Source organism: Herpailurus yagouaroundi, unplaced genomic scaffold (assembly GCF_014898765.1).
Source record: "Herpailurus yagouaroundi ecotype Mexico unplaced genomic scaffold, PumYag 160, whole genome shotgun sequence".
Taxonomy (NCBI): Eukaryota; Metazoa; Chordata; class Mammalia; order Carnivora; family Felidae; genus Herpailurus; species Herpailurus yagouaroundi.
Genome location: NW_024412401.1, coordinates 38,437,578 through 38,452,701, shown reverse-complemented (window position 1 = coordinate 38,452,701; position 15,124 = coordinate 38,437,578). Strand labels below are relative to the sequence as shown.

The following is a 15,124-nucleotide window of genomic DNA, read 5'->3' as shown; positions in this document are numbered from 1 at the left end:
CTCTTTCCATTTGTACATTGGGTGGCCAAATGGAAAGGAGAGAGAAGCCAGGCAGCACAAGGGATGAGACCACTAGGTTGGCCCAGCTAGAGTCTAGAGCAGCTGGGCAGCCAGAGGGGGTGAGACCAGCGGGGTGGGAACCAGGGAAGGTTGCAAGCTTGCGCGTGGTGGAGAGGCACAGCAGTGGGATCGGGCTCACAAGCTGCTGGAGAGGCAAACGGATCTGAAAATCTCAACTGCTCAGAAGCTTCTGAGTCAAAACAAAGGATGATTTTTTTCCCCCTTGTCAGCCTTCCCTCTCAGGACATTGTACTATATGCAAAACGTGTAACTGTAAGACAAACATTTTTTTCCGCTGCCCTTCTCAGCCCCACGGGCCTTCAGGAAGACCTGCACTTCAAGCACAGCTTTTTTATTTTTCAACACCTACAGCTTTCATTCCATAATCAGAAGTTTTCCACTTTCATCAAAGAGACTGAAGACAAGCCAAGGGAGGGCTCTGTTCTCAGCAGTGCCTGGCAGGTTATGGAGCCCCCTGGTACCTGCTCGCTGCCCGTACCCACCACTGGACACAGCTGTCTCACCAGATCAGCTGGGCATGCACCCTGAGGACACTGGCTTGCTTCATTCCTACCTCAGTGACCAAACCAGATGAACAGGTGCACCCACTTCTCCCAAAACCAGTCCCGACTTGGGGCCCAGGGGTCATCAGCTTCCTCAACTGCAAAATAGGTATACTTTATACTATTCGAGTTGGCCCAAGAAAATAATTTACCTCTTGATGACTCTTCTATCTCCAGGATCTGTGATCTTATAGATTCACAGGGGAGGAATATTCAGGCCAATCCCTAGAGCCTGACCCAATTCAGGTGATGCTCAGAAGTCTGGGTTTTTCTGCTCACAAGTCTGCAATTGTGGCATTGGCAATAATCCAAGCTGGGCTTTGGATACAAGACGTTTCCTTATGAGGAGCTGGGATTTCTTCTGGCTCTCAGAGATACACTGCAGCCAAAAATGAGCAGAAAGGCAGGGGAGGGCGGGCGCTACAGAGAACTGGGTACTTCCGAATGAAGTATTCAAAGAGCTACATCTGGAGGCACCAGCTATGCAGTGATTCATATTTTAAATGGGGTGTTGAAATGGAGATCATTAGTAACTGCAGATGTGACAGCTCTGTCCCCCAGAGAATCTATTATAGCGGTCCGGAGTCTAGACTCAGCCCCAGGGGACCACTGGGAATGTTTAACCAGGATGGGCCAACACCTTTGCCAAGTCTATCCCCATTCATGGATTTCCCTTCCTAGACTATCTCATGTGATGTGTATGTCAAGGCATGGGGGGGCGGGGGAGAAGGGGAGGGGCATAGGACCTGCACAAGCACCCATGGTCAATAGTGGGCAGGGCTGAGACCAGGGCTCAAGTTTTCTGTCTTCAAGCACAGTGATGATTGAATGCTTTAGCGTGGGCCATACAAGTATGGCCCTGCACCCAGGTGATCTCACTGATCAACATTTGCCACTTCGGTGGAGACAGTTTGCATGCTCTCTGATCCTCAGTTTTCCCATCCGTAAAAAGGAAATCGTAGCTGCGTCAGAGGGCAGAGGTGAGGGCGGAGTGACGCAATGTGTAGAGCACTTCTAGCAAGAGCACTGTGCCTGAGATAGTAGATAGAGGCTCAGCTGTAGCAGTCACATGCACACATACGCCACACATCACACACCACACACACAAAACGTGCACCACACACCATATGTGCACACCACACATGCGCGGCATGCACAGACCAGGCGCCCAACGCCACGCACACACACAGCACCCAGAACACGCCCCCCACCATCTGCACCGGGGCACTTCCCCACCCCCACCCTCACCACCAGTCCTTCCCCTTTCTGTGATTTTTTTTTCAATCCCAGGTTTATATGCAAGCTTGACATATCCCAATCCAGTCAGCAGCAATTTTTGTTTAAAAGATCAGTGTTTCCATATTCCTGCTCTCTTTGAACTTGTCCCCACATTTCATGCTGCCACGGACTTGTCCCCTTTGGATAAATCTCCACTATTATGGGTCCTTCCTTCCCAGATATCTGGCAGCATTTCCAGATTTCAGGAGAAGCTGATAGGATCAAACTGAACCCTTTGGAGTCATTATACTCCAGTCCAAGGACTCCAGCTTCTCCGAGGCCCAGCAGAGACACATTTTCTGCGGAGGTCTTCTGAGCTGCAGGCCTCACTGAAGAGAATGTGCAGCTTCTCAAGCAGGAAGACGTTTTGTGGCTGAGTCTAAATGAAACAGAAGTTGCTTTGTGCACACACACACACACACACACACCCCGGAGTAGGGAAACCGTCATTTTCCTACTCGCCCTCTGACATCAACCACCTTCTCTGTAGCTACAGTTTCTCTGCACTCAAATTCATCCCTGGCAATGAAAAATGAGCCTCTCCCCTACCCTTGCTGCCGCCTTTCGCCTCACGCCCCCAGAGAAGAGTTTCTTCGTGTGGCAGCCGGTGAAGGTTTTTTTCCAAGTCACATGATCCAGGATGCAGGGGGAGAATCCTTCTTGGAACAGAGATGGGCCCAGAACCGAATGAGATGAGGAGAGATAGGGTGTGCTGTGGGAAGACTATATAAGAATGGACCCACGGCTGCAGCAAGCACTCAACCGAGTGGCCCCTTCTCAAGACACAGCCATGCATGTGCCAGAAGGCTCCGTCGCCAGCCACTTGGGAACCACGAGTCGTGGTTACTTCTATTTCACCACGACCGTGCTGGCTTTGTGTCTCGTCTTTGCTGTGGCAACCATCATGGTGTTGGTAGTTCAGAAGAAGGTAAGTGGATTTCTCTTCATCCCCTTTCCTTTCTGACTTTATGTTCGGTTTTCCCCAGAGAGAGAGCCTTGAGGATAAAGTAATAAATTAGTTGAGAAGAAAAAAAGAAAAGTACATCTATCATGTAGAAAGAGGGTGAAAAGAAACAGGAACTTAAAACTCTCAGAAATAATTTGGCTTTTAAGAGAAAATGTGTTCAGCCATCATCTCAAAACTTTCCGGACTCGTATGGCCCCAAAAAAGAGAGAGGAGCTATTAGCATTAAGAAATTAAGATTTAAATTTTGCTGGGCCAGAGACGTATCAAAGAAGGAAGTGATAAGGAAATCTGATAACAGATCTGCACAACGTGTTACCATGTCTTCAAGGTCTTCTGACCAGATTGTAAGGTTCTATATTCTCAGTGCAAATGTTCCAGAGATCTCTGGGGCCTCCTCCATTGCCAAGAGCTTTCTCAACAAGGAGCTAAGTTTCAGAAGCCAAGGGGCATATGGGAAGGAGCAAGACAGAAGACCAGGCTTAGCTCCTCAGAGCTAATTAAAGCCCACGAGACAAAGCTCGCTCCTGAGCACTGCTTGGAAGAACTTAGGATGTCACAAAAAACACAGAGCAGAGGAACACAATGTAGAAATGTTCTTAACACCTGTTCCCTCTGAAACTGCTCAGAATACTAAAACTACAAGCAATTATAGGTACCCACTGTAGAGGCAAACTGTCTCAAGAAATTGACTTTCTTTGGAGGAAATGGTAAGATTTGTTGTAAAAACAGAAGAAATGAAGGAGGACACTTCTTATTTTAGGAAATCGGTGTTTACAGACAGGCTGCCAGTGCACATTTTGTAGAAAATACCATATTGATGGTATATGTTGCTCATGAATTTTTTTAATGAAGTAGAGTTTAGGTCAATTTTGATAATTTGAGAACCTGATCTCTCTACACACCCTGCCAAAGTGGGACTGTTTCTGGTCCTTCCTTCATAACTCCCATTTTTCATTACAGTCCTGCGGAATTTGTTCCGGTTTTCCTTCAATTGTCTTAGACTGAATGTTCTAAGTTTGAAGGTTTTCCTTCAATTGTCTTAGACTGAATGTTCCATAACTTATAGATTGATGAAAAGAACTAAGCTTTAAAAGATTTTGGTATCTGTGTCTCAAATGTCATCAGCTTTCAAGTTTAAATGAAGCTTTGAAGCTCATCTCTCCATAAAGGTGACAGAAAACAGAACTGCCAACATTTGATTTAAATAGTACAATTTATGAAACTCATCCTTGAATGGGCTCATCTACATCTGCTAAAGAATAACACTCTTGAAAATATTCTAGGGCATTTTTTTTTTTTGGTAGAGGGTATATAATTTCTGTAATTCTAACTTGAAGTAAACCAGAAGCATATCATTTTATAGCAGTGGCCAAAAAAAAGAAAAGAAAAGAAATTGAGGTGGACTTTAAGAAGTTTTTAGTTAAATGTTTCAGCTAGAACTGTTAAAAAGTAAGGAGGGAAGGATGAATGGAAGTAAGGAGGGAGAAAGGAAGGAAGGGAAGGGAAGGGAAGGGAAGGGAGGAAGGAAGGAAGGTAGGTATTGGAGGTGACGGTGATATATAAAGATGGAGAGAGTTCTAGAAGGGTCCTTATTCAAATCCATTCTTTCTAGGAAGGAACTAGAGTGGATCTTTCTGCCCCATTTTTGTGTATGTGGAAAATCAGGAACAGAAAGGAGACAGGTCTTAACTAAGCCATCCTGAGAAAGTGATAAAATCAAGACTGCGCTTGATTGTTTAATGAGAACAGCATTCTCTTTGCCAATACAGCCAGCCACAAAAGCACTAAGAAACTTTGCTCCTGCTTTTCCCTTGGGAGCTTTATTTTCTTGTGCATCCATTTCCTTGACTTAACTCCTCACATTAGGATGTGAAAAGATTCACTTCACAATCTTATTTGTATGGTTTGGTGTGCTGTAGTTTTGTAGCCTGGGAGATGTCAGTTACTTGCTTAAAAGCTAAGGCTTGCAAGACTAATTGTGACATTAAGTGTTAAATGTTTTGCACATATCATTTTCAATAAATTATTCAAGCATTAACTATTGCAAGAGCTAGAAAGAGTTATCCCCTTGAGTTATCAAGTAAGGCTTCTTGTAGGAAGAGGGAATGCAGGCTGACTTTACGAAAGGTAGAACTTAGATAAACAGGGAGATTCTGGGGCGCCTGGGTGGCGCAGTCGGTTAAGCGTCCGACTTCAGCCAGGTCACGATCTCGCGGTCCGTGAGTTCGAGCCCCGCGTCAGGCTCTGGGCTGATGGCTCGGAGCCTGGAGCCTGTTTCCGATTCCGTGTCTCCCTCTCTCTCTGCCCCTCCCCTATTCATGCTCTGTCTCTGTCCCAAAAATAAATAAAAAACGTTGAAAAAAAAATTAAAAAAAAAAAAAAAACAGAGAGATTCTAACAGAGACCTCTGGTAAAGAAATCAATGGGAGAGACCAAAGAAACTTAAACTCATATCCCAATTATCAAAAAATGGAATGGGTTGATGGCTATGTAGCACTCTGTGTGAGGATGGATGGGGGCAGTGATGGAGTACCATGAAAATGGTTTCACTGGCCTAAGAAGTCACAGTTCTAGGTAAGAAGCACATGAACAGACAAAATTTAAAACAAGATAAGTCATAGTATATAATAAGTGTTGGAAGGTAGCCACATAGGGTTTCCATGACACCACAAGTTAAGGAGACAGAGTGTTTTCCCAGGTTTAAGAAAAACTTAATTGGAGATTGGAGTTCCAGACTGGCTTAAGATATTTAAAGCTGGTGGGGAAGTGGATGGGGATGAGAGGGCACTCCTGGCCAATGGAACAGCATGAACAAAGTGTTGAAGAAGGGAAAACACAGGGAGTGTAGGAAAACCAACAAAGATTGCCTTGAGATTTGGACTGAAGATCAAATAACTCCAAGGTCAAAGTCCTTGGGAGAGACAAAGAAGGAACTTAGGTTTCAGCCTCAAATATTTATTGGGCATCATCCGTATGTGGGACATTATTCTAAGCAGTGGGGATATAGCTTGAACAAAGCCAATAAAATTACTGCTTTTGTGTTGCTTATGCAATGTACCATCTACTAATGTCTTTAAAGTCCCTGTGGTGGCTTTTCTTAATCTATCTTTAGGCCAGTATATTTATTTTAAAATATTAGGGGCGCCTGGGTGGCGCAGTCGGTTGAGCGTCCGACTTCAGCCAGGTCACGATCTCGCGGTCTGTGAGTTCGAGCCCCACGTCGGGCTCTGGGCTGATGGCTCAGAGCCTGGAGCCTGTTTCCGATTCTGTGTCTCCCTCTCTCTCTGCCCCTCCCCCGTTCATGCTCTGTCTCTCTCTGTCCCAAAAATAAATAAACGTTGAAAAAAAAATAAAATATTATATTCCTATGGTTTAAGAAAAGTAAACAGTACATAATGGAAAAGAAATTAAAACTCACTCACACCCTTCCCACCCAACCACCAATCCCTCTTTCATGAGATCATCACCATTAACAGACTCTTCCATGTCCTTCCAAAAATACATGCATCTGTAAATGCACATGTCATTATAGTAGACTCATGATTTTGCACTTTGTTTTACTGACTTGACAGTCTATCTGGAGATCATTCCATGCCAATACATGAAAGTCTGTCTCATTCTTTGGGAGAGTCACATAGTATTCTATTGTATGACTGCTTCATAATCTATTTTATCTGTGTCTAGTGAAGGACACTTAATGTTTTTCTCTAGAAGTGTTACTCACTGTGCACGTCTGCAAGGATATCTGTGGGATAAATTCCTAGTGATGAGAATAGAATGTGTATTTTCCACTTCAATAGATATTGTCAGTCAGCCTCAAAAGATATTGTACCAATATACTCTTGAAGAAGTAAAAGTCCTACCAACAAGGAGACACCTATTGACATCCATATGGGAAGACAGAAAACTGCTTTAAAAAATTTTTTTTAACATTTATTCATTTTTGAGAGACAGAATGTGAGTGGGGGAGATGCAGAGAGAGAGAGAGAGAGAGAGAGAGAGACAGAATCTGAAGTAGGCGCCAGGCTCTGAGCTGTCAGCACAGAGCCCGACGTGGAGCTCGAACTCACAGACCATGAGACCATGAGCTGAGCTGAAGTTGGACGCTTAATTGACTGAGCCACCTAGGTGCCCTGAAAACTGATTCATTATTAAGTAAACACAACAGAGGACATGCATACTTCAGGATGAACTGTTACACAATTTATATAGCAAAGCAAATGAAAAAAAAACAACAATAAAATTGATCTTATCTCCTCCAGAGACAAAAGGTTATATAAGAAGATAGGCTGCAAGGTTGACAGAGGGGTCATTTCAAAAGGTTCTGAAGTCTTCAATCTAAGGGCTATCTCTATAAACCTGGAGACTGGACTTATCCAGTCCCCGAAGTGATTTATTTACATTCTAAAGGTTAGAACAAGGGGTCAGGATCTTCAGGTTTTTAAGGAGACCCTTTCTAGAAAGAAGAGAAAGTAGCTGCCTCCTTTCCCTTTATAAGTAAAGATACTTTTTAAAAATTTTTAAAAATGTTTTTATTTATTTTTGAGAAAGAGAGAGAGAGAGCATGTGCACAAGTGGGAGGAGGGGCAGAGAGAGAAGGAGACACAGAATCAGAAGTAGGCTCCAAGCTCTGAGCTGTAAGCACAGAGCCCAACGTGGGTCTCAAACTCATAAACTGCGAGATCATGACCTGAGCTGAAGATCGGTGCTTAACAGACTGAGCCACCCAGGTCCCCTATTTCTTTTCTTTTCTTTTCTTTTCTTTTCTTTTCTTTTCTTTTCTTTTCTTTTTTAATGTGTCCTCCCAAAACCACTCTACCTGCCCACCAAGAGTGGACTGAGCGTCTGGTTAGGAGTAGTGATTGCTGGTGGCAGTGGTATGGTTTTTTGGTTTGCTTTTATGTTCAGATACAATATAGGGATGAGTTGAAATGATCCATGATGCTTCTCTCTACCCCTGATACTCTCTCCAATGCATTCAATTTGTCAATTAAAAAAAATCCACTGGAAATCTTCTAAGGGGCAAGCCCTGTGCTAGGGTTGGGTAGGGGAGGACCCAAGTGGACAGGGCAGGACCCTGGTGTCCTTGAAGCTCTCTAAATGAGGCCCAAACACCCAAGAGCTTGAGTTCAGGGCAGAGTGGCACAGAAGGCCATAGATAGAAGGAGAGGAAGTGTTTCTGCTTGGGATGAGGGCGTGGCTTGCAGAAGAGCTAGAACGGAAGCTGAACCTCTTTAACACCCATATAACCTTTCACCTAAATTGGCCATGTTAACATTTTGCCCTATTTGTGTTCTTTTTAGATGTATGACAGTAAGGTGCAGACAGTGTGGCCTTTTACCTGCACATGTCTCAGCACCCATCTCCTCCTTACTGCAATGCCATTATCACAGCCAAGAGAGTCAATGTCAACTTAGAGATACTATCTAATAATAATGCACAGTCCATATATCAATGCCCCACCCTTATCCAAAAATATCTTTTATAGCAGTTGTGCCTTGTTTTGTTTGGGGATCCTAAATCCATACTCAGGTCACACACCACATTTGGTTATGTTTTTTTCAGTCTAGAACATTGCTGTTTAAAGGGTGATCCCTTAAACAAGCAGGTGATCCCTGCTTGTAGGAAATGCAGAATCTCAGGCTCCATTCTAAACCAACTAAATCAAAACCTGCTTTTTAACAAGCTCATATGCACACTAAAGTTTGAGAAGCAATCATGTAGCAATCCCCCCTGTGCTTTGTTGTTTGTTTCTCAGGACATTGACTTTTTCAAAGGGTCCAGGCCAGTAAGCTTGTAGAATTGGCCAAGTTTCAGATTTGTCTTAGTGTTTGCCATAATTACATTCAGATTAAACTTTAGTACAATAAACAATAGTTTGTAGGCAGTGTTTCATACTTCTTATTGTGGCATGCCTAGAGGCACGTTAAGTTGTCCCATTATTGGTGATGATGTTTAATTCCTTAAGGTGGTGCCCACTGGTGAACACCTTTTTCCTTCTTATTAATAAGTAATCTATGAGGTAATACTTTAAAGACCTATAAATATCTTTCACTCAGCAGTTTGGGCATTCCTTGATGATCCTTGTCTAAATCAGGGAATGCACTGAGGGTTGAAGAATGATGGTTGCCTAATTTTATCATTCTTTCCGTATTTATTAACTGGCATTCTTCAGTAAACAAGAGCTCTCCACTGGAAGGATGGTGGCAGGTGCAGCTGGGGCAGGGCTTTCCAGGTGAGGCAAAAGAATGAGCAGAGGCACAGCCCAGAGGAAGGCAAGCCCAGGTTTCAGGAGAGGAGTGGCAGGGCCAGAACAGAAGTCAGCCCACACTGCACAGGAGAACAGCAGGAAAAAGAGGTACCTGGCAAGAAGCATGGATAGAAGTAGGTAAGAGAGTAGGATGCTACGTCCATCAGCAGACAAGGAAGATTTCCTAAACCCATGTATGAGCCCAGCTTCCCATGGCCATTCTCCATTCCTTGGGGAAGGAAGACCTCAGGTGTTCTTATTGCCTGTTGAGTAATGTCTTTAAGCCCTTGCTACTCAAAGTGTGGTCTACAGCCCAGGAGCACTGGCATCATCTAAAAGCTTATTAAAAATGAAAAACCTAAGGGTCCATCTCATAACCAGAGTCAGCATTTTAACAAGATCCCTCAGGCAAAAAAAAAACACTGCTTTAAGCCACTCTGGTCCAGTTCCCACTTATACTACCCATACCAAAACAAACACTGCTTCCCAAAATTGTCTTTCTCCTGAGGACTTTCTGTGACCTCCATCTACTTTCTCATTGACTCCCAGGAGAATTTGCTGCCCTGGCTTCATCCTGTCCTATTCTAGAAAGGCAGCATAGTATGGTATTAAAGAGTATTGCCTTCCGAGTCAATACACTTGATTTGACTCTTTTCCCTGCTCTTCACCATTTGTAGAACCTTCCGAAATCATTAAGTCACTTCTCTAAGACTTCATCAATCACTAACTCTTGGGTAAAGACCAAATGAAAAAACACATGGAAAGCATTAGCCCTGGAGGACCAAACACCTTCATGAAGTGCTTACTCACGCTAGCTTGAAAGTAAAGGAGACATTCCTGAAAAAAAATCTCCAGGGCCCGTCTTACAAGACAATGTGAGGCCAGTAAAGAAGGGGATATGGAATCTCCCCAGCATATTCCAAATATTAGTTGCCTTGGGCCATTTTTTAATCAGAGAGGACATCTTTAATCAAAAGCACATTTGGTATCTGCCTGCCTCTGTGCAGCATTATTCATGAAAGAAATGAGCCTTTCAAGGTATTGGGGCAAATTAAGCACATCATCAGGATCAAAAGATCCAAAATAGCTACCATTTTCGAGTACTTGCCAACATTTTTTTTATACAGTGTCTTATTGTGTCTGCAACAACCCAGTAAAGGAAAGGGTGATTAGCCCTCTAATCACAATAATAAGAGGAAACAGGGAAAAAGAGTCATAGGCAGGGAACGTGATTGAGATTGGGTCATTTCACCTGGGGACAAGCAGATTAAACATGACCGTTCCTCCCTCCATCCACAGAAACATTGTTGGAAATACTAATCGGATACCTGGAGTCTGAAACTAAAGAAGTACAATGAAAGAGGGGTGCCTGGGTGGCTCAGTTGGTTGAGCGTCCGATTTTGGCTCAGGTCATGATCTCACAGCTTGTGGGTTTGAGCCCTGCATTGGGCTCTGTGATGACAGCTCAGAGCCTGGAGCCTGCTTCGGATTCTGTGTCTCCCTCTCTCCCTGCTCCCCCCCTGCTCACGCTCTGTCTCTCTCTCCTTCCAAAATAAATAAACATTAAAAGAAACAAAGAAGTACAGTGAAAGAAGTGTAACTGGTTGGTAACCATGGAGATGAAGTTTCCTGAGCTACTCAATGGAGCTGAGAATGACAGCCTGGGAGGGTCCATTAGCTTATGTCTATGTCCAGCCTATGTGCTATTGACCTGAAAGGCAAGTCGCTGGGCAAGATGGGCCACATTTCCCCAGCCAGGACCCAGAACACCAGACAAGATTTGGGAGAGAATTCTAGGACTGAGAGTCATCTTTGCCAAAGAGGAGTTGGTGGACAGCACTAGATCATGCCAAGGGCATAAACAACTCTCAGCAAATTATAAAAGTCACCATCTCTTTACACCTTGCTGTTCTACGGCAAGGATTGCTAAAGGGAGGGGAGTGTAGGGGAGAATGAGCATCTCCATCCTTAGCTTCTGAAGCTAGCATCTCTCTCGGGGCAGTGGAAAGAACACCAGAAAATTTCAACCCAAGATCTGCCTCTGACTCATGAGTATTTCAATTTCTTGTTCTATTAAATTAACTTGATGGGCTGAAAGATGTCTGGGTTTTCTTCTGGCTCTGCTTCTCTGATATTTTCTACCATGGGCAGCCAGGAGAGCTATAGAGACCTCATCCCAGGAGCTCTCCAAAATAGGAATAATCATACTTCTGTCTTGGATGCCCTCGGCCCTGGGTGAAGGTTTAAGCAACAAGATTCTTTCTTATACAAAGATGTGCTATTTTTGACATTCTCCTGCATAAAGTTAGGAAACCAGAAAGCCCTCAAATGACAGACAGAGGCCTCCTCTGACCCTCATATGAATGAGGTCCTCCCCCCAGATATTATCTCTTACAACCTTGTTATGTACGTGAAGTGTGTTCAGTGGATCAGGAGCCTCAGCATCACCTGGGAGTTTGTCAGAACTACAGACTACAGCCAAACCCACTGTATCAGAATCTGCATTTTAACCAGCTCTCCAGGTGATTCGCATACTCATTAAAGTTTGAGAAGGGTTAACTTGAAACACTCTTCCTTCACAGCCCTTGCCTCAACTTGCAGTTCAATTATATATTTATTTGGATATTTTAAGTGACTGCTTTAATGACTAAGCCATAAAATCCACAGGATGTCTTCCAGTGACTAACGTAGTTCCTGGCACACACCAGATCAGGTGTTCATTCAACATGTGCTGAATGTATGACTCTCTGGTATTTCCCGGACTACTCACAGAGTCTGGAAATGGCCCCAGTGGTTCTACTATGCCAGCCTTCTCTCACTGTCCCTGGATACTTTCCTGGATGGCCAAGAAATTCAACTATCTTAGCATTGCATTTCAATGTAGATGTTCTTCTTTGTGCATTTGCACATCACACTAATTGATGAACATGCTTGGTAGTAAATTGGCTGTTCATTAGATTTCGAAATGTTATTTACAACCTTGCAGAGGCAACAGAGGGGAATTTTGTGATGTCAGGTTTTCCTATGAACTGCACGCATAATTTATGAGAGACCACAAATGTACTATTGTTACTTAGGTTAAGACCTTTCAACTAAAGCACTAAAATAATAGACTATTAGAGCTGAGAAGGAAGGCTATTCCAAGCCAAGTTCACTTCCTTTGCCCTGAAAAGCTGAAGCCCAAAAGTTTACATTGACTTCTGTCGTCTCCAAATAAGGGCTATGCCAGGGCTTTGCCTTCAGGAGTCTTCCTCCACTCACTACAACCCACTTGGAATGGAGAAGAGATCCATTTATCAGAAAATGAGCCATCAGTGGAAGGCAAAGGACAGCACCTCCAGGGAAATGATGGAATAAAAGGAAAACTCCAGATAGTCTTAGTTGTTCAGACAGAACACTAAGGAAGTAAGATGTGCACAGCTGCTAACTTCTTGCTCTGGACAAGGTTGGGGTTATTTTCACCCAGGTCAATGTCATGCTTCTGTAGGTCTGTATTAATATTTCAGCCCAGTGCACTACAGGAGACCCCCACCCTGACAGTTCAAAAGAGAAATAAGATACCTTATACCTTCTTGGCAAGACACCTGAGGTGTGGCTCCATGGGTGAAAGGGGCGGGGAGAGAGCCTAGGGTGGGAATGTCAGTTTCTAAGAAATTTATTAGGGGTGAAAAATTTTGCCCCTCTGCTTCTGTTCTCTGCTTGCTCAGAGCACCCCAACAAGAACTCCGTATCATTCCCTCCATTCCCCCAGGTTGGAGGACCCCTCCTTCAGAACACAACCTGCTTCTATCAACCTCTTACTTACCTGTATAAATATTTATGTATATATTTATGTTTATTATACAATAAATAATCCAAAATATAATGTGAATTTATAAATATATAATTTTCCTATGTGTTTGCTTTGTTCTATCATTATAAATATTTGGATATTATAATCATCTATAAATTTATAATAAAGTCATGAGGGCAGGGAACCAATTTAATTATTTATGGTATCATCACAATGCTTGGCATATAAACATTCAATTAATTCAGAATTTCCAACCACAGGAAATATAGAGATGTACCTTCCAAAGTATGTTTACAGCATACTTTCACTATTTGATGAATCAAATACGGAAAAAAACCCACATGTATTTATACATTAGACTTGCTTGTTCTTTTGTTGACCAAAGGGGGGAAAATATCAAATGCAGAGGTGAAAACAAAAGCCCTGGACAGGGTGATGAGTTACAGATTCTGGATCCTGACCTGCCATAAACTTTTCATTTTACCCTGCTCAGCCCCAACTTCCTCACCTGTGAAATGTGGACAGTAAACCCTGGCCTCACCTTGCGTTTCTAGTAGGCAAGCTATCAAGCAAATGGGTGAGTTTTCAATGTAAATTAGGCCTGTGAATTCATTTTTTTTAACTCAAGAGTCAAGTGGAACACAAATTCTAAATTGCACAGCACTTTGAGGACCAGAACGGGAAAGAAAAAGGTAAGTTCTTTCCATTGAATGACAATCTCACACTGCCTCTCTTTTTCTTTCTTCTCTTCCAGGATTCCATTCCCAACCCACCTGGAAAATTCCCCCTTAAAGGAGGTAAGACCTTGGAATTAGGAGTAAATATGTAGTGAATCATCCATGTGACATCATAGTGGAGTAACAACCAGAAGCATCATAATATTGCCCAACAGAAAAGTGGGTGGAGGCAAAGGTGGAGGCTGCTCAGATCTGAGCTGGTGCATCTGGATTCATCCTAGCAGCCTCTGTTTGGCAGTCTGGTGCCTACAGCTCTCCCACTAATGAAAGTTCTACCAGTGACCTAGACTATCATGTGTACATGGATAAGAATGCAAAGCAGTGTTGTGTTAAGAGCTTGGTATCTGGAGTCAGACAAGTGTGGGTATGGATCTTGGCTCTACGTCTCACTGGGAACCTTAGCTTTTCATCTATTAAACGGGAATAATAATATCTACCTCATGAAAGTATTAGAGAAGCCAATCAGATCTCATCCATAAATTGCTTGTGGTGGCTACTGGCATATAGTAATCATTAAATAACTGGTAGTAGCCAAAATGCATAATGAAGGTAGGATTGTAAAAATAGACTTTCTCCTCACCCCATATGTTTCCTATCATTGAAGTCACTAATCAATGCATTGTCTCTATGAGTCCCAGAGTTAGCTTAACACTGAGGATGAAAAGCTTTGAGATCATCAGGCAAACATTTTGCTTGCACAGAAGAGGAAAAGTAAGACCCAGTGAAGTGTCATATCCAAGGTCATTTGGAGCCAAACCCAGAACCCCGATGTCCTCATCTTTCATTCAATGTTTTATCCACCCCAGAACATGAACCCATCTCAGTTCTGTAAACTCTAGAACCTAGATAGTAATTACAGCTGGATAACCAGACAGATCAGAAAAAAAGGTAAAAGAGAAAGGGTGGGACAACATAGGCACCCAGCTAGAGACACCAGAGCATCCGTGGGATGAGAGAACACAAGTGTGTGAACACAGCCCCAAATCCCAACACCATCTCACTAGGAGTTTGGTTTAGGATGCCTCAGTCATGCCCTTCCTTCTATCTGTCACAGAGAAATTTAGACAATAGAAGCAAGTGCCCCAAACAGACAAGCATTCTGGACCTTTCAAGGAAGACTAATAATTATAGCTTTGTCAACAATAAGTTAACCTTGGCTGGAATTACTTACTTCGCAAGTGACCACAACTTGCCTATTGCCTCTGTAGTGCAGAAGCAGCCATAGACTGTACAAATGAGCAGAGAGTTGTGGGGCCATAAAACTTTATTTACAGAATGAGGTGCTAGGCTAGATTTGACCCACAGACCCTGTTACGGAAACAGCACAGGCTTTAGCATCAGAACATGTAATGCATGCTCTCATGGAGCCTTGCCAAAAAAATAGATCGGATAGCGTAACAGGCACAATGAAGAGTCATTTTTCCTTCTTTGCTCCCACCACCCCACCACCACATCTACCCGGATCCTCTAAGGAAG

General features: G+C 43.3%; 1 protein-coding gene and 1 long non-coding RNA gene across 3 annotated transcripts in view; one reads left to right on the top strand and one right to left on the bottom strand.

Annotated features, from left to right (window-relative positions):
• The window catches only part of LOC121034890 (uncharacterized), a 131,034-nt gene that overhangs the window by 77,694 nt on the left and 38,216 nt on the right, over positions 1-15,124 (bottom strand). The gene's annotated exons all lie outside the window — the stretch shown is intronic.
• TNFSF8 (TNF superfamily member 8) overlaps positions 1,967-15,124 on the top strand; it is a 28,358-nt gene continuing 15,200 nt past the window's right edge. Inside the window, exons 1-2 of the mRNA XM_040482108.1 lie at positions 1,967-2,829; positions 13,666-13,708. Of these exons, the coding sequence (XP_040338042.1) occupies positions 2,635-2,829; positions 13,666-13,708 (238 nt within the window). The 5' untranslated portion in view covers positions 1,967-2,634. The remainder of the gene's footprint in view (positions 2,830-13,665; positions 13,709-15,124) is intronic.